Genomic DNA, 25,618 nt, shown 5'->3' on the forward strand with positions numbered 1-25,618 from the left:
ACCGCATTGTTTGAAGTATTAGCCCTGCCTCCATTAGCTGACTTGTTATCCCCACCCACATCCCTCCAAAGTTGAGTTTAGTTGCGCCCATTTTTCAAATACAAGTGTAGCAGCATAAGAAAGATTTAAACATTTTAAACTTGTATATTCCAAGAAAGCAGATTTACAAAGCTGGCATGCAAAAAGGCAGAGCAAACAAAGTTGCTACACTGCGTTGGGTAAGAGACCAGGAAAGCGCATATCTATTAAGATATGGTGTACCTGCATGCAATTAGGCTGCTTAGCACCATGCACACACCTTTGTACCACAGTACAAAAGTCTCTGTTTTATTTCTTGCATAGGTTTTGTACTGGAAGCATAGCCTTTCAGAACAACATACTATACTTAGACAAACTTTAAAACTTTTCTGACCTTGGATGTGCGCTGGACAGTGCAGCACAACTGCAAAGTTAGAAAACTTTGGAGAAATAAAAACAGGTTTCCTTTTGTAACACCATCCTTGCCCGTATACGTTGTGAGGACTTTGCATCTTAAATTATGGGTGGTTGCATGGGAACTCCCATGTGCCATCCACCGTATGTCCTATTGGCATAAGGCATCCAAAGCAGTGCTAGTGCTAGTTTGTGTTAATTTGCGGCTTCTTTCCTGCCCAAATAAAGTATTCAGCTATAAAGTAAATTCTGAATAAATATTGTGTGCATAGCTAGGCAACTTTATTATGTGATCAGAATATCTGACTTAATAGACTAAATACTTCTTCATCACATACACTTGCTGCTAATTGAATGTCACTAAAGTCAAAACATATCAGGCACAATCCAATATATAAAACAACATACATTCTGGGTATGCATACCCTGGATTTGTTTCAGAACACCATCCAACCTGCTGTCGCCTTTGATTTTTCTACAAACACATTTAATCATCTAATTAAATAGGGTTGGAATAAAACAACTATAAAATATAGGAAAACACTGAAAAATATTACAAAATACACATTTCCCCTACAAAGTTATTTGAAAATACATCGTGACATAGAATCTTAACACCATAATGCACATTCCTTTCTGTTGCCATTAACAATTGTGCTATTGCAACACCCCTAAACCCATTTTAGTTAAGAATATTGTGGTTTAAATGCTTCTGAATTAATCTATTATTATACACAACTCACATGCAACACACGGTTACAGGACACAAAGTTAGACATAGATAGTTACTGCCTTTGATCACATTTTATGTACAAGAAACAATCCGGGATGTAAAAAAAAGAATACAACAATACAATGTTCTGTGTCCTAGAAGAGTTTAGAAACGTAGGGATTCTTTCTTTAACAGCAATATCAACTAATGGACATAGCAAATACACTAGCTACTTTCCGCGGACAAAAAATCCAGCTTAGTCATTCCAAAATGTTAACCTCCTGAATCGCTTTTAGGTTACACAATAACCTCGAAGAAATCTTGAAAACATTGATAATAGCCCTATCAGGGACACACCTCCTATTATAATCCTTTTAATGTTTAACCACTGAACAGAGCTGGGATTTAGTGACACATTGCAAGTCACACTTAGATCCTATCTGTGTGACCATGGGGAGGAAGTGACCAGCAGTGCGCTTTAGCCCCACTGCATTACAAAGTACTGAACTGGTGACCCCTTCAGGACAGATCCACACTGATTTTAAGTATGTCACTGTGGCACTTATGTCAAAGAAAGGCAGATTCGCATGGCTATCAGTCTGTTTCCCGTATCCTCGCTCCTGTCAAACACCAGGAAAATATCATTTTTCTCCACTTCCAGGAACTGGTGCTCCTCGGTGGGTTTTTATCTGTCTTGTGAAGCTGGACCTGTCATTCCATCAGTATTCTACAGCTAAAGACGCTGCATGTTTTTTGGGTTGTAAAGACATTCGAGTAACTCTTCAATGCATGCAAATCCAGATAGCCACCTCTATGAGGATAAGAGAAGGCATGCTGAGTGTGATTATTTTTGGTCCAACCCCCACAAATCCGTTTTTCGTTGGCAGACCGAAACATGTATTTGTCTATTCACACAGCAATGATCCTGAGCTTGTAGCAGTGATGGGAAGATGCGGTGGTCCAGTTAGCTTAATAAGCGACCACAGAGTATCACCCCTTTACTGCTCTTCCTCCTTCTCCCACCTTAATTTTTAACCTTCATATCAACACCACCCTCAAGTGCTCAGCCCTGGCCCACAGGTTGACCTCACACACCCACTGTGCCTGTAGACAAGTCATTGAAATCAGATTGTGCTCCCTCTTGTTCTTCTGGAAGATATACAAGGCAGTGGCTCCTCTCCCGCCCCCTGCAGGACAGACATGTATCTGCTTGCTTGGCCGTGGACCACGTACCTGTTCGTGATATTACCCTGATGACTGCAATGCTGTGACCTTGTGTGAGAAATGAAATATTTTTGTGTACGTAGCCGGCAATACAGAGTATTCGTTTGTTGGTGAAAAAAAACAAAACAGCTTTCACTTCTCTATAATATATTAATATTTTAAGAGATCATTACAAGTATAAGAGATATAAAATAGGCGATTTATTTATTTTTTTAAAGCTGTTATCATATGCATTCGATTGGGCAAAGATGCTCTGTGCTAAAGAAAACTGATTTTACCCGGAAGTGTTGTATAGTGAGTAAAAGTAGTGAATTATGAATGATCCAGTGACACTCAAATACCCCTCAATAAACATTCACACTTTCACAATGTTAGTTTAAGGCAAAACAAATCCGGTTTGTTTATTTTATTACTTTAATAAAACAAAAAAGTGAACAGTCGCAGCGATGAGTTCATTGTTATGATTGGTCCTTCACATCTTCAGATAAATAGTCCCGCCCCATGCCTTCATTGCTGACACCTGGAGAGTACACTGGAATACGCTGTCCATCATTTAGCTGTAAAACGACTTCCTGGAGGCACCATCTTATACAAACAAGAAGACAATATACAAGCCAAATAAAACATCCACAGCGCTGATCTCACATTTACGACACACAGCTAAAATCACAGGTGAAAACACTACTTGTAACACTTCTGTCTGTATTTGTAAGTTATTTGAAATGAACATTTGTATCGATACAACAATTGGTTCTTACATAATTTCTTAATGCAGGCATTGCCTCTTATTAGCAAGATTGTTCATTACACATCATTATTTTCATAATATACAGGTTAGCAAGAAATTGTGCTTGGGAGTAGATGGTAGTATTTGAAACTAATTGCATCTTGTGTTAAAATATATATCAACGTGCCTTATGAATTGGCCTGTTTTGCACTTTTTCAATTGTTGCTTGGCAAATAATATTTTGCTGCAATGTATGAGATGTCTAGTTTGCCTAATATTTCAACTGCTTTAGTTTATAGTTTCATTTTCTATTAATGGTGAACCCTAGTTTCTAGAAGTGTGTAAATCGTGTAATTTACGCTTATGTAATTGTGCAAAATGTTGGGGGAATTAAGCGAAGTTACGCATAACTACATTAAATGCAAATCTGTCATTTAGCGCTAAATGTTAGTGCAGCATATTTCCTTGTATCAGTTTTTGACACGAAGATGCTTTTCGCCCAAACAATATGGCAACAAAAACATTAATTCAACAAACAATAGCTAATGTTAATTTTTTTGGGTTGTCTCTGCACTAGTGCACTAAAATGTTCCCATTAATGGCAGCAGCCATTTACACTGTTATGCCATCCTGCATAATTACTATGCAGGATGGCATAACAGTGTAAATTCAGGAATTTTGTGTAACAAGTATAATGCCAAATTCCCAAACTTACACAAATTACACCAGCTTAATTTAAGTTTTGCTGAACTCGGAAGGAAAACCTGAGAACCAGATTTGCATCATGGCATGACTTAAACCTATCTAACATTGGAAAAAAGAAAACGTCCTATTTAACTAGCATATAAGTAATAGTTGAATCAATCTTAACTATTGCAGGTTTTACCTAGGCATTTTCCATTCAAAAGAGTATTTAACTCACTTTCAGCATTGCAGACTGTGACCAGATATGCATCTATTCTACTTACAGAAGAAGGATGTGAAGCTGATTTTGGTTTAGGGCCTGACGAGCAAAGACAAACCTACGGTTTTAAAATCACAGGGTTTGCAACCGTAAAATGACCGTAAATTGTTATGTACTCCATTTTGTGATGCGTCAAAAGGTTACCAAATTGCAAAATGGGTTTCAAAACCATTAACAAATCACTATTTAGAAAGAGCTTGATTAGGCAGCACTTGAAAACAGAATATTGTTAAGGTATGGATCCATGGTGAGCTACTGAAATTCAGTCACGAAACATGGAAAGTTTACCAAAACACCACAAAACTGAGGTTCCGCTTGCTGACCCAGCGGGAAACTCGTAATGGTCCCAGTTGGGAGGCAGCCACTATGGCAGCAACCTCCCTGTCGGAATTTCAGCAGACGGGCTTTTTCTGTCTGCCAAAATCGTAATAAGGGCCCATGTGTATGTCTATTTGCACTGCGGGCTCTATTTGTTCTGCCTATACCCAGTGGATTATGACGGCCAACTGAGTTACCTAGTAGTATTTTCAGACATCCAGTAGGGCTATCCCCAGTGATACACCCCTCCTCGTTAGAGTCACCAGCCCAATTTTAGAGGGGCCCCATCCCATAGTAGGAGTTGGACCTCCTCCTCCTCCAGGGTCATAAAGAATTGTGATGGGACTTAATAGGAATCTTGGAAGGGACATCATCTTGAACATTGTGGCCTTAGCTAGCAGCAACAGTGGCAGTTCTCTTCACTGGTGGACGTCCTGTTTAAGGTGGTCTAGAGGTGTGTATAAATTATGCTTTAAGAATGCATATGGGTCACTAGTTATGTATATTCCCTAGTATTTAAAGCCTTTCCACACTATCGGCATCTTGCAGTCTCGGGCTAGCCCGGGCTGGGCTCCTGTCAAGGAGTGCACCAGGGATTTGCCCAAATTTATACTGTATCCAGCATAGTTGCCAAAGTTATGCATGATTTGTATTAGCCTATTGATTGTTAGCTTGGGTCTTCCACATAAAGCAGTATATCGTCTGTGGAGAGGGATATTTGGTCCTCCCATCCACCAAGTATATTCCTTTCATCACAGGGTCTTGTCTGATCCATGCCACCTGAGGATCCGGCGCCAGTGCAAGGATCATTGGTGACAGGGGACATCCCTGTCTAGTGCCCATCTGTAGCTCAAATGATTCAGAGTATTTTCCATTCACTCAGACCCTGGCCAGTGGCAAATAAACATGCAAAAGTTGTAGGTATCTTATCTAAAGCTGCATGAGAATGTTTTTGCTGTAAGTGTAACAGGACCAAAAGTGTAGACTCCTTATCTGGATACGAAGCAAAATCAAAGGCAAGAGCTGCACATCCAAAAAGTCAATTTTCCATATTCAATGTATGCATATGTGCAATGTTGTCTTCTTGACTTTTCTGATCATAAAAAATTCACTGAAGAAGCAATTCTGGTCTACATTCCTTTAGGCCATTCACAGAATTGTTTGTTAGAGCTTCAGAAAGTTTGGGTACCCATTGCCATCAAGGGATTCTGGTTAAATCAAACACCAGGAGGTCAGATAGAGAGTGGTTTGTAAATATCACCAAAACCTATATAAGACCATATTACACACCACCCAATATGTACTTTTCATATTATATGTTTATTTTGCTGTAGTCATCTCGAAAATGGGATTTTGACAAATAGGTAATGTAATAGGAAACTATAATATTTGGTTGTTGGCAGTAAAAAGGAGGGAACTATACTTAATTTTACAGTTCAGAACACAGGTGTTTTTTTTGTTTTTTTTAAACACCCTTGTAGTGTACAACAGGATCAGTTTAAACTGGTAACTGGTTCTGTATATTTAATCTCGTTTTACCACCCACACAACACTACACTATTAAGTTGGCAGTTAAACAGATTTGCATAGGAGGAGTTTGTTTAAGGAATGCATGTGACCTTTATTAGGCAGCATGGCAAGGACAAAAAGATGTTAGCAGTGAACAGAGGGTCTCCCAAAACCCCAGTTTTCCTATTTTGTTAGGAAGAGACCCAATTAAATACTCTCCCGTACGTCACTACACAATTTTAACAACATCCCTCTTTGGGTGTAGAACCACTTCCATCCTACACTATTGTACTGATATTATGCTAGTTTTTCAATCTTATCCCTGATAGAAGATTTCTGAGTGAGACCATGGAGGTCTGCTGGCCAAGGTGGTAAGTGTACCCAATGATAAAGCATGCCACTAAGATGGGTGATGTTTCTGCATCCTTATTTTAAAAATAAATAAATTTTCTAGGTAACAAGATGAACTGGTCTCAGGCCTCAAATCCTCTCATGAAACTTTAGCATTTGGAGTGGAAAGATATTATTCATTCTACATATTGACTATATGCCCATGTCAATTTATGAACATTATGAAAAGCGTCAACATGGGCTCGTAATTTATCTTGAACACAAAAAATATTTTGATTGAAAGAACCAGACAGACCGTTTCTACAGTCAGAAATTAGATGCCGGAGACCTATATTTTCTAAAGAAGAAAAATTTAAGCTCTTTTTCTTGAGATTTCCCATCATCTTGGCATCCTCATTTATCTTTTTTTTTTTTAAACAGAGTTTATTAGATTTTATAGATAAACAATCGACCACAAACAAGGTGATACAATAAACCAAAAGCAGTGCCATTACAGTGAAGGTCACCGTAGTTTTGTAACAACCCGCTAAACAACTTGTGTCACTCTGTAAGATGTTCGCCTATGTGTTGAAGAATAAATACAAGTCATTCGCAGACATATGGATACCTCCTGGGTCAGGATGCTAACGCAACTCAAGATTGAACTCCCTACCCCCTTCCTCAACTGGCGTTAAACCTGCCTCCTGCCACCTGTGCTCTGATGACCATGTGTACAGTGGGGGTGGGAGTCAGGGGGGGTGGGAGAAACACCCCTGACCTAGCTTTGACTCTTGAGTTGCATTCCAATATGGTACAGGGGCTGGAATGACCCCATATCCCGCATGAGAAGGCAGTTCCAGTCTTGCCCACCATGGCCACCCCCAAGTCCCCCGCTGTGTCCTAGTCCTCGCCTGTCCCCCGTAGTCGAAGACGCTCTAGCAGTGCATCCCATTCTGCTGAGATGTGGCGCCTCACCTGCCCTCTGCATTCTTCCCTGCGCAAGGTGGAGCCCTCCGTCCCCCCATCCCATCGGAGCATCTCTGCTCTCCAAGTCAGTTTGGATGGGGGCACCAGGGATTACAAACAGATTAGCCTCTTAGCTAGTATTAGGGCCAGATCAACTAATCGAGCCACCATTGCAGACCCTTTGGATATAGTGTAGAGACCCAGTATGCAGTGCTCTGCTGAGTCCTAATGAGGGGACCCCATGAGTGCCTGGAGTACGTCCAGGATTCCTCCCAAGTAGGGCATCAGGGATGGGCATATCCACAGCATGTGTAGAAGATCCGCTTCCTCCAACTGGCATCGGGGACTTGCAGACCCTGCAGCAGGAAAAAGAGAGTGTAGTTTCTTGGGGGTCAAGTATGCCCTGTGGAAAATTGCAAACTGTATACATTTTAAGCAGGAATTATGTGGTATGTGGGTCACATTTTCTGTTAGGAATGTCCACTCCTTGTCGTGTAGGGATGTTTCCCATTTCTCATGGAGCAAGGCTAGTGATACACAGGAATGCGTGTGTTGCACTTTGTACAGCCATTTGATTAGATGTCTCCCCAATCCCATGTCGTAAACAGCTTGCACTAGGGCGTGTATCTGGGGTTCTACCCCTGTTGGTGTTGACTGTCACCGTATGTATTGCAATATACCTATACCTAGGGTGGAAACTACCCGGTCCTCCCAGCTCGTTAGCCGAGATGTGGCTAACACTGAAAGGGGTGGTGTGAGGCCACATAGGGGGATGTTAGGAGCATATGGAGTCATTAGTTTAGTCAGCTGAAGCGACATGCACCAGTACCACAATGCATTGCGTAATAACAGTGGTAGAAGCTGAGTAGAAACTGATGTCCCTGGTAGCAACAGCGCGTGTAGTTCCATTCAACCTCCCCTGTGGGAAGTTTATCTCTTGTAAATGGATACCTGCCACCAGTGAGACAGCCACTGCAGTTGTGCCACAAGACAATATGTACAGAAATCGGGACATCACCCCCCTCCACCTTTCCACCCCTCATTTGTTGGCAATTGAAGTTTCTGAAGGCTAATGCGTTGTCGGCCTGCGTCTCAGAGGAGTTCTGTCAAAAGTGTATTCAGAGTTGTGAATATCGACTGTGGTATACGAACAGGGAGATTTACAAAGTAGAACAGCAATCTGGGTAGCATCACCATCTTAGTCAGTGCCAAGAGGCCCGCCACTGACAAGGGTAATGTAGTCCAGAATTTGATGTGTGCCCTCAATGATGTTATCGCCTTATAGAGATTGCTCTCTAGCAAATCATTGTGGGCATCCTCATTTATCTTATCCTTGCTGGGCAGCAAAGGACAGTAGAAATCTTAGAGATGTTGTAATCTCAATCTTCTTTTTCGTCTCCAAAATCAATGAAGTGGTGAAATGAGAACCATGCAACTGAAGCGGATTAGGAATTTCTAAACCTTTGTACAGTGTAAAGAAAATTCAGCTATGCTTAGTGAAAGTTCTTTCAAAAGCTGACTATAGCAAACACTTGCAGACCACAATTAGCTGCCAAGCTAACAAATAAATATTAGTCTGAAGAAACTGAAAAGCTGCATCTAGCATTACATAGAGTGAACAGAAATTTCGAAACCTATTCACAAAGCTGTTTTGGAGTAGGTAAATTCGTACTATGTAGTACTCTTATGTACTCTTGCATAACTTTGTAAATGGGCCACCAAAATAAATTAAATATGAACTTTAAGGGAATTTACATATACAACTTCTGCAAATAGGCCTGTACCCTCTTTGCATTTTTACTAATTGGGAGTTATATGTTTTGGGGTAATTTACAAAGGCATGAAAGAGTAGGTAAAACGTACTCCTGTTGTACTACTTCCCACACTCATAATGCTTTTGTGAATCAGTCTTATAGGCTATAAGTAAGTGAAAAGTTAATTGAGTATGATATTCCAAGTATCTGAAATCACTGATTTAGAAACATTGATATATGCGTATTCCAGAATGCATGCATCAGTGCACTGACATACACATGGGCAATGCAGTATGTAAAGTCAGTAAATCCCCCACTTTTGATACTATATAGTGTTTCAATATATATTATGTTTAAATGTTAATATGTAAATCAAGGGATTCCAGCAGGTTGATCATCAACTACCAGAAGCTCGCAGGCTGCAACTGAGTAACACCCACTTAATAATTGCTTGCCAGCAGTCTAGAGAAAATACAGCTGCCCACCTAATAAGGCAGCTACTTAATACATTTTGGGAACATGTTTGGGAATCACAAATTACGAGTCGCAAAACAAAATGTACAACAGTGTTAGTACACTGTTTGTGAATCCCAATGGGGTCACAAATGACCCACCTAATCAATATTCATGAGCTAGGTCGCAATTTGCAACATCATTGGGAATGGACGCCCTCACAGAGATGGTGGCATGCTGGGGACAGCAGACCACCAGGTCTGTGACTGCTTTTTAAATAAAGCAGGTTTTTAAAAAAAACAAATGCAGCTTTTTTTCCCTCAAAGGAAAATGGGATGCATTTCAAAAAGAAAAATGAAAAGTTTTCTTTTCATTTTATCAGAGTAGGCAATGGTCCGTGGGACCACTGCGTGCTGTGAAAACATATTTTCGCTACCATTTACAAAGGGGAAGAATGGGGTAACACCCATTTGAAATTGGTGTTAACGGCGATTGTTTTGTGACCGCATTCACGGTCACAAAACAATTGTAAATACCATCCAGATTCAGTATTTGGAATGGAATGCCCTGAACACACCCCTTCCTAATACCAAATCACTAAACCCAAATTGTGCTTCGGTAACAAGTTACTGAATCATAATTTGGGCTTTGTACATCCAAAAAGAACATTTTGCTAGTCGCAAACGGGCCGATTCTGAGAATTGGCCTGTTTGCGACTAGAAAAATGCTTTGTACATGTTCTTTTCTGTGAGCCTCAACAGCTGACAGTGCAGGATGAAACAGCCTACCATCAATAATTTTTTATTCCCTCTCCCTTGCTTTCACTTTCTTCCACCTGTCTCTCTTTCTTTCTATCTTTTACATTCCTATCTTTGTCTTCTGTGTTCTTTATTTCCCTATGTGTTGCACATTCTATTTCAGTTTCCTTTTCTTTCATTTTTCATCCAGAGCCCCTGCCGCTGCGTCCCCGCGGCCCCTCCCACCTCCCCACTGTCCACTTTCTTTTTCTTCTCCCTTTTCCCTTGCTGCTGCATCCCCGCGGCCCCTCCCGCCTCTCCCCACCTCCTCACCTTCCACTTTCCATTTCTTCTCCCTTTTCCCTTGCTGCTGCATCCCCGCGGCCCCACCCCCCCAGACTTCCCATTCGCCCAGACCTCCCTGCTGCCACGGCGAGCCGAATGTGCACCAAAGGCAAGCCTGTCTGCACCTGTCCACGCCAAGACCGCGCCCAGCGCCAGTCCCCCTGACCGCCTCAGACAAATCTACTCCCCCCCTCATCCTCCACTCACTCAACCCAGGCCCTCGCCCCACCTGCACCCTCTCCAGCCCCACACACACTCATGGCTCCTTCACCTGCCACACCTGTCATTTCTCCTGCTCCTCATCTCTCACACCACACACAGCGACCCCGACAACAAACACAACACTCTCAACGCAATACACCACCCCACAACCAGAACACAGCCCGCAACAATGGCCTCATGCACCACACCAACACCACCCACCACAACCACCTCAACTGCCTGCTCCTCAACACCCACTCCCTTCACAAACATGCCATAGAACTCTGGGACCTCATCACATCACACTCACCTGACATCTCCTTCCTCATGGACCAACCCCTCTTCGGAACCCGACATAGCCTTCGCCACGCCCAAGGGATACAAACTCCAACACAAAGACCACCCCAACAGGCCAGGTGGTGGCATCGCCATCCTACACAGGGACACCATCAGTCACCACCAGCTCCCAAGACACTATCAACAACACAGAACACATGCACTTCTTAATCCACATTACCAACAACTCCACCCTCAGAGGTACACTAATCGACAGACCACCAGGACCACGCCCGCCTTCTGTGACACCATCGCCGACGCCATCAGCTCGCACGCCCTCACCTCCACAGACTACATCTTCCTCGGTGATTTCAACTTTCACTTGGAGAACCTTCAAGACCACAACTCTACCTCCCTCATAGACAACCTCACGAACCTTGGACTCAAACAACTGGTCACCGCACCAACCCACTCAGCAGGACACCCCTTCGACGCACTTTTCACCTCAAGCCAACACATAGCCTACTCCCACACCACCGCCCTACTCTGGACAGACCACCACTGTGTCCACTTCTCCTTCACCAAACCCCCCACACACCACCATCAACACACCACACCCTACCGCATGTGGGACAAGATCCCCACAGAACGTCTGAACTCCCAACTGGCTCACAACCTTCCCCTCCACACCAACGACCAACACAGGAGCACACAATCTCTCTAAATGGATCACTACCTGCGCAGACACACTAGCCCCCCTCAGAAAACACATCGCCACCCGCAACATCAATAACGCCCCATGTTTCACCCCCAAACTCCAAGACTCCAAGCGCAAATGCCGCCAAGTGAAGAAAATATGGCGACAAGAACCTTCTACAAATTACTTCTCCACCCTCAAAGCCACCATCCTCACCCATCACCAACTCATACGCACCGCCAAAAGAGATCACTACAAGACATGCCTTGACAACAACTCTCAAAACAGCAAAGAACTCTTCACCATCATTAAAGAGCTAGCCAAATCCAAAGCCAGCAACATAGACCCCACACACACACAGCCCCTATGTGACGCCCTCTCCAACCACTTCCACCACAAAATCTTGTACATCCACAATAGCTTCATACCACACACGCCCACCACACACACCCCTCACTCACCCAACTTAACCCCCACTCACGACCCCCCTGCCACACTTACCACCTGGACCCCACCACACACGAAGAAACCGAAAAAACATGAACTCCATCGACTCCGGATCCCCCTCCGACCCCTGTCCACATCGCATCTACAACAAAGCCAGCCCAACCATCGCCCCCATACTCCGTGATATAATCAACGCCTCTTTCGACTCCGCCACCTACCCAGACCCCTGGAAGCACGCGGAAATCACTGCTCTCCTAAAAAAAAAAAACAAAGCCGACCCGGTGACCCTCTCCAACTATTGCCCCCTCTCCCTCCTCCCTTTCCCCGCCAAGGTTGCAGAGAAACTAGTCAACGTCCGCCTATCGCACTTCCTCGAAGAAAACTACACTCTTGACCCTTCACAATCCGGGTTCCGCAAGAACCACAGCACGGAAACCGCCCTCATCGCATGCACTGACGACATCAGGACCAAAGTCGACAAAGGCGAGACCGTCGCACTCATCTTCCTAGACTTCTCCGCAGCCTTTGACACTGTCTGCCACCACACACTACGCACACGCCTCCACAACATAGGAATTTGCCACAAAGCCTTAGACTGGCTCACCTCCTTCCTCACCCACTGGACCCAGAGAGTCCGCCTTCCACCTTTCCACTCCACCGCTACCAAGATCATCTGCGGAGTCCCCCAAGGGTCCTCCCTCAGCCCCACACTCTTCAACATTTACATGATCCCCCTAGCCAACATCCTCCGACCACACAGAATCACTATCCTCTCCTACGCAGATGACACCCAAATCATCCTCTCCCTCACCCGCAACCCCACCACTGCCAAAACCAACCTACACGCTGCTCTCCTCGACACCGCCAACTGGATGACAACTAACCACCTCAATCTTAACTCCGACAAAACTAAGATCATCATCTTCGGCCCCAACAAAACCATATGGGAGAACTCCTGGTGGCGCACCGCCCAAGGCCCCGCACCCACCCCCGCAAACCACGCACGCAACCTCGGCATCATCCTGGACCCCTCCCTCTCCATGACACAACAAATCAATGCACTAACCTCCTCCAGCTTCCACACACTCCGCACTCAAAAAAAAAAATCCTTCAAATGGATTCCCCTAGAGACCAGGAACACAGTCACCCATGCACTCATCAGCAGCAGACTTGACTACAGTAATGCCCTCTACGCCGGCACCACACTCAAACTCAAACACAAACTCCAGAGAATCCAGAACACAGCCGTACGCCACGTCCTTGGCCTCCCCCGCCACAAACGAATCTCACCACACCTCAAATCTCTTCACTGGCTCCCCATAGAGAAGAGAATCACTTTCAAGATCCTCATCCACGCACACAAATCCCTCCACAACACCGGCCCGACCTACCTCAACGAAAGAATTTCCACACTCCCACCCACAACCTCCGATCAGCCGACCTCGCATTAGCTACAGTCCCCCACATCCATCGAACCACCACAGGAGGCAGGGCCTTCTCCTACCTTGCCCCCACAACCTGGAACTCCCTCCCCACCAACCTCCGCAAAACCAAAGACCTCCTACTCTTCAGAAAAAACATCAGGACATGGCTGTTCAAACAGTATCCCCGCTTCCCCCCCCACCACTAGCGCTTTGAGACCCTCACGGGTGAGTAGCATGCTCTATACATTTTTGATTAATTCCTCCATTTCCCATTCTTTGTTAGTTTCTTACATTTCTTACATTGATTCTCTTTGTTTCTCTGTAGCTTTCTTTTTTATGCTAATTCTTTCCTCTTCACCCTTCTTTCACTCAATAATTCTTTCCTTTGTTCTTTCATTCTATTTCTCTCCCTTTCCCTCTGTTTTCATGTATTTATTCTTCTTCCACCTCTTTCTTGATTTCACTCCTTCTTCTATACTTTCTTTATTCTTATTTCTCTCTCTACTTCTTTCATTCTCTGTTTTTTCTTATTTTCTTCTTTTTTACCTTTCATTTAGTCTTATATTCTTTATTTGTCTTCATTTTTTCTCCTCTCTTTTATTCTTTCTATGTCTTTCACCTTTTCTTGCTACAGTTACTAATTGTACATTTTCCCTTTTCTCCTTTCTTCCTTTTCTAGTGTTCTTTTCACTGTCTTTCCTTCTTTCTGTTTCTTTCTCCTTCTTTCTGTTTCTTTTCTTGTTTTTTCTTCTACTCTTTCTCTCCCTTTCTCTCATTTTTTCATTTCCCTACTTTCAATCCTTTCTCATTCTCTTTCTTGCTTTATTTCTTTTCTCTTTGTCATGCTCTTCCTTCCTTTTCTACTTGCTTGTTTTTCATTCATTCTTCCTCTCCTTTCATTGATACTTTTCATTCTTTCTTTTATTTTTCCTCTTTTTTCTTCTATATTTCTTAATCTTTCATCTCCTCTCTTTTGCTCCTTTATCTGTTTATTTTTCCTGTTTATTGTTCCTCATTCTTTGTCTCTATTATTTTGTTTTCCTTCCTTGTATTTTCTCTGCTTCTTTCTCCCTTCTTTTTTTTAGTTCATTGTCATCCTTTTGTTTCTCTGCCTCTTTGAAGCGTCTTCTTCTGTCTTCCTTTTCTTCTACCTCTCACATTTTCTCTCTTCCTTCCTCTCTCTTTCTCTATTTCAATATCTCAAGAACAAAGGGGCGAAACGGATCCATAGAGACGCCAAATATAAACATTTTGCAATCTAGGGCCTGTGCATTAATTTTGTATTCTCCATGTAGCAGGACTGGAACACTCTAGGGGCAGTGTTTAAGTTATTTGGTCTCTGTGTATATGTATTGAATCCCTTACTAGGCAGTAGCTCATAACGGTTTGCAGCGATCGAAGTAGCTCACTCTTTAAGAAAGTTTGGAGTCCCATAATGTAAACCAAGCTTTGCCTTCAGGTATAATCTCATTAAATGCATAGGACGCTACATAAAGTGCACATCTTTTTGTCAAAAGAAGAAAATAACATATCTAATATGTGAACCAAAGACATTGTAGTTTATGCGGCAAACTATGCTTAGAGAAAAGCCCAACCTGCTGTTCGAGATGTCCCTCACAGAGCTGGTGTAGAGATAACCGCCCAGCTTCGTTCCTGATACCGGTATTTTCATCTGTAAAAATCAGATTATAAGGCAGACACATTAATGCAGAGAAAGTGTAACCAACTCACAAAATAGACATGTTCTGCTACAAAATAAGACAGCATGAGGTCCAGATGTGCATTCTGAAACAGGCCAAATTCATCACAACCAAAGGTACAGTTGTGAATTTAAATCTCTGGCTTAATGTATTTTCACTTTTTTTGGTAGTCACCATCATTCCCATTAGTATACCTGGGATGCTGTGCCATGCGCAGGTTCCAGGCAGTGGCATTATGAACCCCCACTTTATCAGCCTGACTGGGAAGTAGATGCCAATAAGCAATTCTGATTAACATAAAACATTTACGGTTTGTGTTTATTTTTCTTAATTTTGATCAGAGTTGGCTGGTCACCAGTTAGATGCTGATAAATACCACTGCAAGAAGATAGCATGCTAGCACTTTGCAGTGGTGAACTAAATGAAACAAGAGAACACTGAAAGTAGGACACGGGCGATGGATGGATAGGGAGATGAAAGAGGAATCTAGGACAGACAATTGGAAAGAAAGAAGGGATGAATGACGGATGAATAAAAAGTTAGAAAGAAGTTTGGATGGATAAAAAGGCAGAAGGAAGGAAGGAAAAATAAATGAGAGAAATATAAAACTAAGACAGAAATAATGATTGAGAAAAGGAAGAAATGAAAGAAGGAAATTGACTGAAAAAAAGGATGGAGGAAAAGGAAAAGAGAATCCCCTAAATAGCTGCTAGACTTACATGACTCCTATGATGGGTCACTGCTGTCTGGGATTTGGTTCAAAGTTGGGGGTATTTTATTTCTGCAGGGTTACAATCTAGAATTGTTGACTTCTGTTGTTAATCCTGTTGTTGTTGACATTAGGATTCTGTACACTCTTTTCCTGCTAACCAGTAGTAAAGTGCTTGTGCTCTCTCCCTAAAACATGGTACAATTGGAATCTATTTGATTGATGCATTTAATTTACTTATAAGACATTCATAAATGTTACTACAGGTACCAAGTGCTAAAAATTAAATGCTGCTAGTGGACAACGGTACTTGTGCAACCCACTAAAATAGCCTTTCACAAATGTCTCAGGCCTGCTACTGCAGCCTATAGTGCAGTTTTAAACCACCTTTTCGAAATAAAAATCTTTTTGCCAGTCCTAACCCAGCTTTTTTAAGACTGATAAGTCACCCCTAAAGGAGGTCCTTAAGGCTTATAGGGCAGGGTGCATTGTAATAAAAACGTAGGACATGTTTGTTCCAGTTGTACATGTTTTGGCACTGAAAAACTCCTAAATTCATTTTTACTGTTGTAAGGCCTGTCTCTTCCATTGGCTAACACTGAGTTAACTTATTACATTTAATAAGTGCTAACTTTAGACTGGGAGCAGATAGAAATGTGCTGTTCACACTCAAGTTAATTGTATTTTTAAATCCTGTTTAATGGTTGTCAGATTTTACGTTAGAAATTTGAAAATGCCACTTTTTAGAAAGTTCAACTGAAATCAATAGCCAACAAGGTGGTCATTCATAAAACAGAGTATACTTAATCCAGATATTTAGGAGTCTATGATAAAATGATGCATTGAAATTAATCTTAACAAGCATTTGCAATGCAATTGGTCTCGCATTTGCTTGAGTTAGAGCTATTAGCATTCTAAACTCCTAACCGGACTTTTCTTGCCACATAAACTGAAAATGAAAAGTAAAACAGTTTCACATAGCGAGCCAACGACCGCCATGTGCATGAAGGAGACACACAAAAGGAAACAGAAGTTCGCTTGCAGTCAAACGTATGAGGAAAAGTGCAATTATCCATGTAACAAGGTCGATGTCATGAAAAGGGCTTGACTACTTCTTAGCGAGATCACGATGTGAAGGATATAAAAGGAAAAAGTAGTTCAGAAGCCATGCGGAAAACACAGAGCCTCGTATGTTTTCAGTAGTTTACCGGTGCTCTTGAGGAGGGCGAAACACTGAAAAAAAAAGCATGACGTATACATGCTTTTCACTAATGAAATCAAGCTAATTTTAAAAGGCAAGCCCACAAACCAACCAAACTGATGGTCGTGACATGGGCGGGGTTAAAAGCCCACAGAGAGATTACAAAAGGGGCCAGAGCGCTTGCACGCTCGACTCTAAAAATTGAATGCAATCAAGTGTTTAACAGTATTAAAGCAAACACAGAAATCAATTAAATTGGATGAACAAAAGCAATCATGAATAACAAAATGAATGAAAGAAAGAATGAAAAACAAGTGTACAAAAATAAAGCTATTGCTTTAATTGTATGTGTATTACAAAATAACATACATTAGTAGGGGTACAAAGAAAAACAACCAGACACACATATGCCCAGTCAGTAATTTGTGTATGTTGTTACAGTAGTCATATGTGAGCCAAAAGTATGTCAACTCTACTCTCAAAAACAATCTAAAGAACATATCCATAAGCTACAGAATTCATTCTAAAGATAAGTACATTATAAATGAGTAGAGGACTGAATGACCACCTTAATGGATATTGCCTTCTGTTGAGTTCCTCTGCAAGGAGGTATTGGGTTGCCCTTCCCTTGTAACACACATTTAGAAAGCTAGTGTTTTCTTGTTCAAACTATTTGTGTCTTCCGCCAGTGTCCTAGGTCACTTGACTATGAATTGATCTTCTGTTGGGATTTTTGTATTGCTTTCAGACAGTAACACAAAGGGGGCTTAGGTGTAGACAAGATGAGTAATCTTGGAAGGATGACTGAGGAGGGGCTGTATCCAGCCCTACTCACACTTTAAAGAGCTTTGCCTCTTACACACACAAAGAAACTTGACACCAGGCCTTCCCTTCCTTTTATCACCCGGAGACAGTTTGGAGCTTTGGCAGGGAAGAACTTTCCAGAACCAGATGTAGGGGTGTAACAAGGAGTCCCCTCCACACAAAGGCTAGCACTAGGTATAAACATTGGACCTCCAGAGCCACTCACCAGAACACTCCCAGACAGGTGGAAGCTATAGAAGAAGGACTACCCTGCTGTCAGAGGTCTTCCCTGCTGCTTGAAAAACTAAATTGCAGTCTGACAAGGAAGATTGGAACTGCTTGCCTTCCTCCCAGGCTACGCAGAGTGACTCAAGGGTTCAGCTGGCTGACCTAATGTCTGAGTTACAGGGACACAACAAGCTCCAGATAGCTCCCTGCAACCGCCCAGCTGACCTGTTGAAACTGGACTTGCCTGGACCTGCAACTAGACTTTCATGAGCCTGCTGCGGTCTTCAAATGGAGTGAGCCCTGATTCCCAAGAGTTGCTCCCAGGTCCTGGACCCTTGGCTGGCATCAGTGAGAGCTCCTTCTAAGTAAAAGGAAATAAGGGCCAGATGTAGCAAAGGGTTTTTCCCATTCTGTGTCAATGGGAAAATGTGTTCGTACATATGGCCCTAAATTCAGTAGTGTGGGCTCTTTGTGAACATGAACAGGCTTGCTCATGTCAAAACTCTGCTGCCAGACACGACTTTCAAAGCGAAGCTCTGGTGGGAGAGGCTCTTTGCTCCGACAATGACTGCAGCAACTGGCAACATGAGACCTGTACTCCACACTACAGAAACAACAGCCTCTAATGACCACCAACATGAAGCTACAAAAATTACAATCTGTGATGCCCGACTGGCTCTTTGCGCTACTGTAACGACCATCCACAAGGCTCAGCCTGCTCTTCATGCTACAAGAATGAATGTCTGCCATGCTCATCGTCCTTGCAGCCTCCTCCACCGAGAACAGAACTCTGTTGGAGATGGAGGGTAACAGAAACCTAGTTTCTGTATTCGACCCATGCTCTATCGTGCTGGTCTGAACTAATTACTTTCCCCCTTCTATCACCAGATGACTGTGAATGGTGCTTTGTGCTTTTAGGCTCTATTTTCACTAAAACCTTTAAAATCGAATGTCTTCGGTTCTGCGGATGGGATTTTTGTTGTCTTGGTATTTTATTTATTAAAATGTACTCTATTTTTCTAAATTACTTTTGGATTTTTCTTGTGATATGTTTTCACTTAAATATTGTTTATGTGTTGCATAAATACTTGACACATTGCCGCTACGTTAAGCATTACTGCTTTGTGCCATGCTACCAGAGGGTTAAGCACAGATTAATTTAGTGATTTTTTTGTGGTTCACTCTGATAAGGATTGTAGTTCTTGCCTGAGTGGTACTGCCAGCCCCCTCAACCAATAAACAGTGCTTATTTTGTGAAATTGAACTGTGGTGCGCCAAATCCCAAGGCTGATAGACTTTAATCCACTACCAGACACTGCCTGCCCCATTTTCTTACTCTTGCAGGTTCCTACGTTCTCCCTTTGTGGCGGTTTTGCTGTCTTTCCTTCCTCCATCTTTCCGATCTGTGTGTTTTTTCTCTCTTGCACTTGGTAAATATCTGATAAATTAAAATAAGTGCCAGTGGCCCTCATCAGCTCAAGTTAAGCACTTCCAATAACCCAATTTTCTTCAGTCATTCTTGCTTTTGGAACAATGGTGGATGTGATACATTACCCATGCGTTTTTGGAACAATAGTGGACGTGATACATTACCCGAGCAGTAGACTTGTCAATGCGGTTGTTGCTGTCAGTCAGTCTTATATTATGAACTTTAAGTGGTGGTGCACCAAGTGCTTCTAGCGCTCTTGAATTATTACCAAGCTGATCAAGGGCTGACAGATAGTATTCTTTCCTGGCAAAGTTTTCTAAACAAAAAAATAAAATAAACAAAAAATACTGTTAAGTCATTTGAATATGTATGGAAACAAAAGTCTGAATGTGTTATAATATGCGTTTATAATTGTCTACAGCAGTCCAAAAATTATCAACCAAAATATGGATTTGAAACACCAGTGATATGTAACAATGAATAAAATAGATATGTATGAAAATCTAATTAGCAGCAATTTAAGTGGGGAAGAAACTCAACCTGGATCCTGGGTAGTTAATTATGAATGTGTGTTCCATGGGGATTTAAAACATTACATCCTTCATGTTGCAGCGTTAACAGCATGAGAAAAACATATGGTACGAATACTGGTTAAAGGCAAACACATACAGTTAACAGTAGTATTGCAAATATATGGTGAAACTAACGAATTAAATATAATTATTTTAGTTTGTACAAGATCTAGCTGAGAAGTCCAGAGGACTATTTTAAGGTGTTAATCGGAATGCATACAGCATGTAGTGACAGATTGTGGATTTAGTTTAAATTGCAATAGAAAAATTATCAAAGGTTCAACCGATCACAAACACACTGAGCTACCTTTCAGAGCGAGCGGAAATCTTTTTTGTGCAAAGGAGGAATATGCATAAAGGAGTTCAGCTGTGTAAATATGTATTGTTTTGACAGGAAAAGAAACATGCATTGATGATCTCAGGAAAAATGAAATCTCAAATGCAGGAATTATAAAACTTAGAAAATTTACCTTTTTTATATAGATTTGTTGACAGGCAAAAATAGAATGACAATAAAAACCTGCTAATTAATGCGAGGCTTGTGTTAGGCAGCTGGACGTGCGAACAATTTTACAGCATGTAGGTTGGCTTACTGAAAAGTTATCTAGATCGTTGATGGGTTATGTATAAACATATCAAATGAAGTTACACAGGACAACAATGGCCTGAGCGACTGGAGTCCGGCAGGGGCTTGCATATGCATTTTGGCAAAGTAAGTTGATTACAGTCCTCATGTGAAATTCATGGAGGTGCAAAGGGTCTTGTCTGAGAGTAACGCACGGAACTGATTTTTCAAATGTATTGTTTGATGATATAATTAAAGAACTTATGCGCGCAACCTTTTACATTTTGTATGCAAAGCCCGTGGGCAGAGGGCCTTCTTAGCAAATGCATATACAAGTTCTCATTTTCATATCAACTGAGGACGGATGATGGATCAGCAAACCAAAGAAATGCGTTTTCTGTTAGTGGAAACCCAATGCTTTGTTCAAAATGTTTGTGCTTTCTGTGGATTTCCATACCTTTCTGTATGTTGCTGGTGTTGCTACAAACGATTTTCTGGTTCATAATTTGCATGCTCACTTGTCACTCCGTATGTCAGTTTTTAGTTTACTTATTACCACAATATGCCAAATGCCTGAGAGAATAGTTTCTTCAAAACGCATGCATGTATTCATTCTTTAACAAGCATTGGCAAAGCCAATATATCTGTACAGTGAAAGATCGAGCTATCAATGTCCCTATTTTCGCTTGCATTGGCCTTAGATAATGCAAAAATGGACGACAATGCCACACGATGCATGCACAACTGCCCGAATGTGCATGTATGCTTTATGACATGCGTAGCTATCTTGAAATGGGTTTGTAAAAAAGAAAAGCCATTCCAAATGGCTCTCAATGAGTATGCATATGTGAGCATGCATATGGATGCACTAGCAGCTATTTTACCATTGTTAATTTACTGCTCCAACATTGGCAGTGGCTATTTTAGAAAGACAAATTCAGGGGCGTAGCTTGGTCAGTATGATTGAGGGGTGCGAGCTTCAGATTTACAAACAATCACGCCGGGACATTGTGTTAAACCCCATACATTAGAAACAGAGGGGGATTAAGGGGCAGTGGAAAGAGAGGAATGCAATAGTTAGGGGTACTTAAAACGCAATCTTTTTTCAACTAATCAACATTTTTAAAGCCTTCAATACATAGATGAAAGTGTGTGTGTTTTTGTCAATATGGGCATGTAAAAATCCCAGGAAAAATCCGGCAGACATTTCATATTATCCAACTGAAAGCACTTGTACCCAACTATATACTGCAAAGTACATTTTTTGTTGGGTGTGATACCCCACAACCCCGCCCCCACCCCCACTGGAGCCAGCCCCCTGGGCAAATTAAAAGTAAAGAAAGAACGTTTGTGGGGGTGTGAAGAGATAGCGAGCAACCCGGCAGCATTATGCAGCTGTCATGTTCTCATAAAAAAAAGAAAAAAATAAGCAGCAGGATGCGGGAGGCGGATTAGAGAACAGTATGAAGTGTATGGGGAGCAGAAAGGAAGGAACAGTGGGTGGAAATTAAAAAGCATAAATGGAAAACAGAGGGTGGGAATGTAGGAGGGACTAAGAGACACATGCACTCCTCTGGAGTTCTGAAATGAAGAGAAAAAAAAGGAGTCTCTATGTCAGAAATCGAACAATGCAGCTCATCCAATCAGAACATTCTGAGGTGAAAATGCTCCTCCCCAGGACAAACTCAAAATAGGGTACAAAGCCACTGAATCAAGATCACAGACCCAAATCAGGCAACAAAGCCATCCAATCATTTCATGAACATGTCATGAATATGGTAGCCAGCAATAAACACAACCAGAACTCCTTTGCCTGCCTGGAAGCACATACTAAAACTTTCTAAAATGTCATGCTATTATTCCTCACCACGGTCAGTTTTTCACTATTATCTGCCAAACAAATGATAAAATTATCATACTGTGGGGGTAAATCCAAGGACACAGTACAAGAACTGGGGAAGGATTGGAAAGTAATGTAAGCAAGTTTATAAGGGGAACAGTAGGGTCCTTTCCATCCAAACATGCAAAGTTACCAAACACAACTGTTGTTTGATGTTCAGCCACTAATGAAACTACCTGCACCACAAATTTCAGAGATCAGTGCTCGACAAAGGCTATGTGAACTGAAGTAGAGGGAGAGCACAAAAGGCACCTTTTCTTGGAGAAGAAGGCACCAAGAGGATGTGACAGGCCTCAGTAGTAGTAACAGGGCAAGAAAGGACTTAGGGGGATATTAAGAGTTTGGTTGAATGGTGAATCCACCATAAAATAATGGCTGCAATATTCTGCAGGACTTAAGATCCCCCACGGCCTTTTAGACCTGGGGAACTTTGTGGTTTTTGCATTTGGAGCTTCAGTCAGCTCTACTATTAAGAACCCTTGAACTGTCCTCCATAGGGCCATCAGGTCACAGTGATGGCCGCCCCACAGTCACTTGTTTTTCTTACCTGGAAAGACATAGCAGCCCCACATATGGAAATTGCACAATGACCACCAAATGCAGTAACAAAGATCCCGGCATACCAGATAATTATTATGTTTTATTTCAAGATCAATCTCACATTTTGGGATTGTGTTGATGCAGAATAAAATAATTTGCTGAGCAGGCATAACAAACATTGTTCCCTAATGCAACATTCAGTGCCTTTTATGGATTGTGGACTTTGGTGACTCCACTCAAGTCACTGAGATCTATGACTGCTTGAGGAGAACTCTATATTTAGCAGTTCTTCCCCAGGGCAGCTGAAGTCATAGCCACCATTGAACTGGTGGACTAGTGGGCAGCCTAACAGGGTCTAAATGACATAGTTAAGGTCTTTGAAGCATCTTGACAGACATGCTATCTTCTACCTGCTCTTCCCACTTTCATCTTGTAGAGATACAAATTGTGTGCTTCACGAATGTTCAGATTTGGGCTTCAGCAGTGTCTACATTTTTACTCCAGAGATGATTAGTTGTGTTTTCAGTTGTGTCTAAATTTGTACTACAGTATACTTTCAGTTTGATCTTCGATGATATCCAAGTTCGTCTTGCTATAAAGTTCAAGTTTGATGTTCAGTGATGTCCAAGTCATATGCAGTGCTTGTACTAGGGGTTGATTAGGTGAAAGCCAGACCTACAATGAGCTCATATAAAAGTTGTCTTTGTTGGGAAGGATGGAATTAATGTGTTCATTAAAGTAATTTGTCCTTGCTTTCCACAGGTCATTGCAGGGTTTTCTCTTTGTTGGCATCTCCACAAAGGGTGTGCTTGTCTTCAGCGACTGTCTGTGGACATGTTCCTATAGCAGGTGTGGGTGTTGATGTCATCTCTGGGAATCTCACTAATCTAAGCACAGCAGTGCAAGGGACAGCGTCGCCTAAAACTCACTGCTGCTTTGTGGACACTACGTAGGAGTAAAGTGACATTTTACTGTCCTCTTGCCTATTTAGTATTGGCAAGATTTGTTGTTGTTGTTCTTTTAAGCTGTACAGCCCCTCTCTGTTAACTGCGATTGGCTTGCTCTAGAAGAGACCCTGGTTAGGAGCAGCCTATATGGAATATCATTTCCACTCCCCACCGCTCGGAGAAAAAAAAGAAAAAAAAATATATATATATATATATATATATATATATATATATATATATATATATATACATATATATATACAAATATATATATATATATAAACACAATTTGGTCAGTTGCAATTCTTTGGCGGTGCACTTAACTTCCGGTGCTGGTGACGGAGGAGACCTCTCTCGTTACTATTGATACCAAATGAAGTTCACCACACTCCACGAAGTCCTAAATATACATTGATCTATTTTAGTTCCCACAACAACCACCTAAGCATTTCAACTCACTTGGAGTATTGCTCACGGTTAATGAGTCCTTCCTTAATTTCCCTTTATATATCAACTAGCAGTCCTGCCATTTATGATGCATTCTGGATGTTGAAGTCAAAAAGTAATTAGATAATCTAATAATAAAAACAATATTCTTATAAAAACAAAACAACTAATGGACTTTAGCTTACAAATACTTGATGAAGTATACATCTTATTACACTCTCCAAACTCTTTTCTAGGCAACTTTATGAGCGATCCAATATTTTGATATCAATGAAAACACTTTCATTACTTGACCGCATGCATTATTTTGTCACATATTAAGTTAAACATGGGAAACAAGACATAAGTGTATTAACACAAATAATCATAACTGTTGATGGCTCAGTGCATATCCTGCTTGCGATCAACTATTATTGCCAATTACATTTTCTCTTTCTCTGAGCTTAGTACTTATGCAGATTATACCTTTGTTGCTATTGCCCTCCTATTTGGAATTTGCGCTCGAAACATTTCATAATTACTTGCATGTAGTGTAATGTGAAACTCACACTAAAGCATATATAATATTCTTACTATTCATATTCAAAACATTAACATCTACCATGGATTACTCTACATTGTATGAGTGTTCAATACATTATTGATCACGTGGCAATACTGTATGTTGAGTGCATCTATCATCTCTATGCGACTGTACTCTCTACATCTACATTTATAAAGCCTCATTCGATCAATGCTTGACGTATGTTTTCAAGTATAGTTCTCCGTCAAAGTGTTCCACTTGATTAACAATTGTAATAAGTTGCATACTCCCACCAGAGACTGAAGATTCTCCACAAATATGTTTATGCAGTTTTAACAGCCCAAATACCCAGTGGATAGCGTTATACCTGTACATTTGGATCAACAGTGATAAAATAACATCAAAATGATCAAAATATATTTTTGGGAAACATAATCCAGGGGTCTGAAAATCCTAGGCAACATGAATTTAGCCCATCTACAAAGTACTTCTCTTTAGCATAATTTATGGTACCTTGCAATGAGCCACATGACTTGT

The 25,618-nt window shown here is 41.5% G+C and overlaps 1 protein-coding gene across 7 annotated transcripts in view; it reads right to left on the minus strand.

The window, feature by feature from the left end:
* Positions 1–694: 694 nt before the first annotated feature.
* Positions 695–25,618, minus strand: part of COA1 (cytochrome c oxidase assembly factor 1) — a 452,132-nt gene continuing 427,208 nt past the window's right edge. For 6 of the 7 annotated variants that reach the window (XM_069216033.1, XM_069216041.1, XM_069216050.1 and 3 more), the window contains 3 exons: positions 19,752–19,903; positions 15,112–15,188; positions 704–2,953 (listed from right to left, as the gene is read on the minus strand). In XM_069216033.1, coding sequence (XP_069072134.1) covers positions 2,827–2,953; positions 15,112–15,188; positions 19,752–19,903 — 356 coding nt within the window. In that variant the 3' untranslated portion in view covers positions 704–2,826. Of the gene's footprint in view, positions 2,954–15,111; positions 15,189–19,751; positions 19,904–25,618 lie in introns of all 7 variants that reach the window. The other variant, XM_069216057.1, reaches the window with a different exon arrangement.

This window comes from Pleurodeles waltl, chromosome 2_1 (genome assembly GCF_031143425.1).
Source record: "Pleurodeles waltl isolate 20211129_DDA chromosome 2_1, aPleWal1.hap1.20221129, whole genome shotgun sequence".
In the NCBI taxonomy this organism is placed as follows: Eukaryota; Metazoa; Chordata; class Amphibia; order Caudata; family Salamandridae; genus Pleurodeles; species Pleurodeles waltl.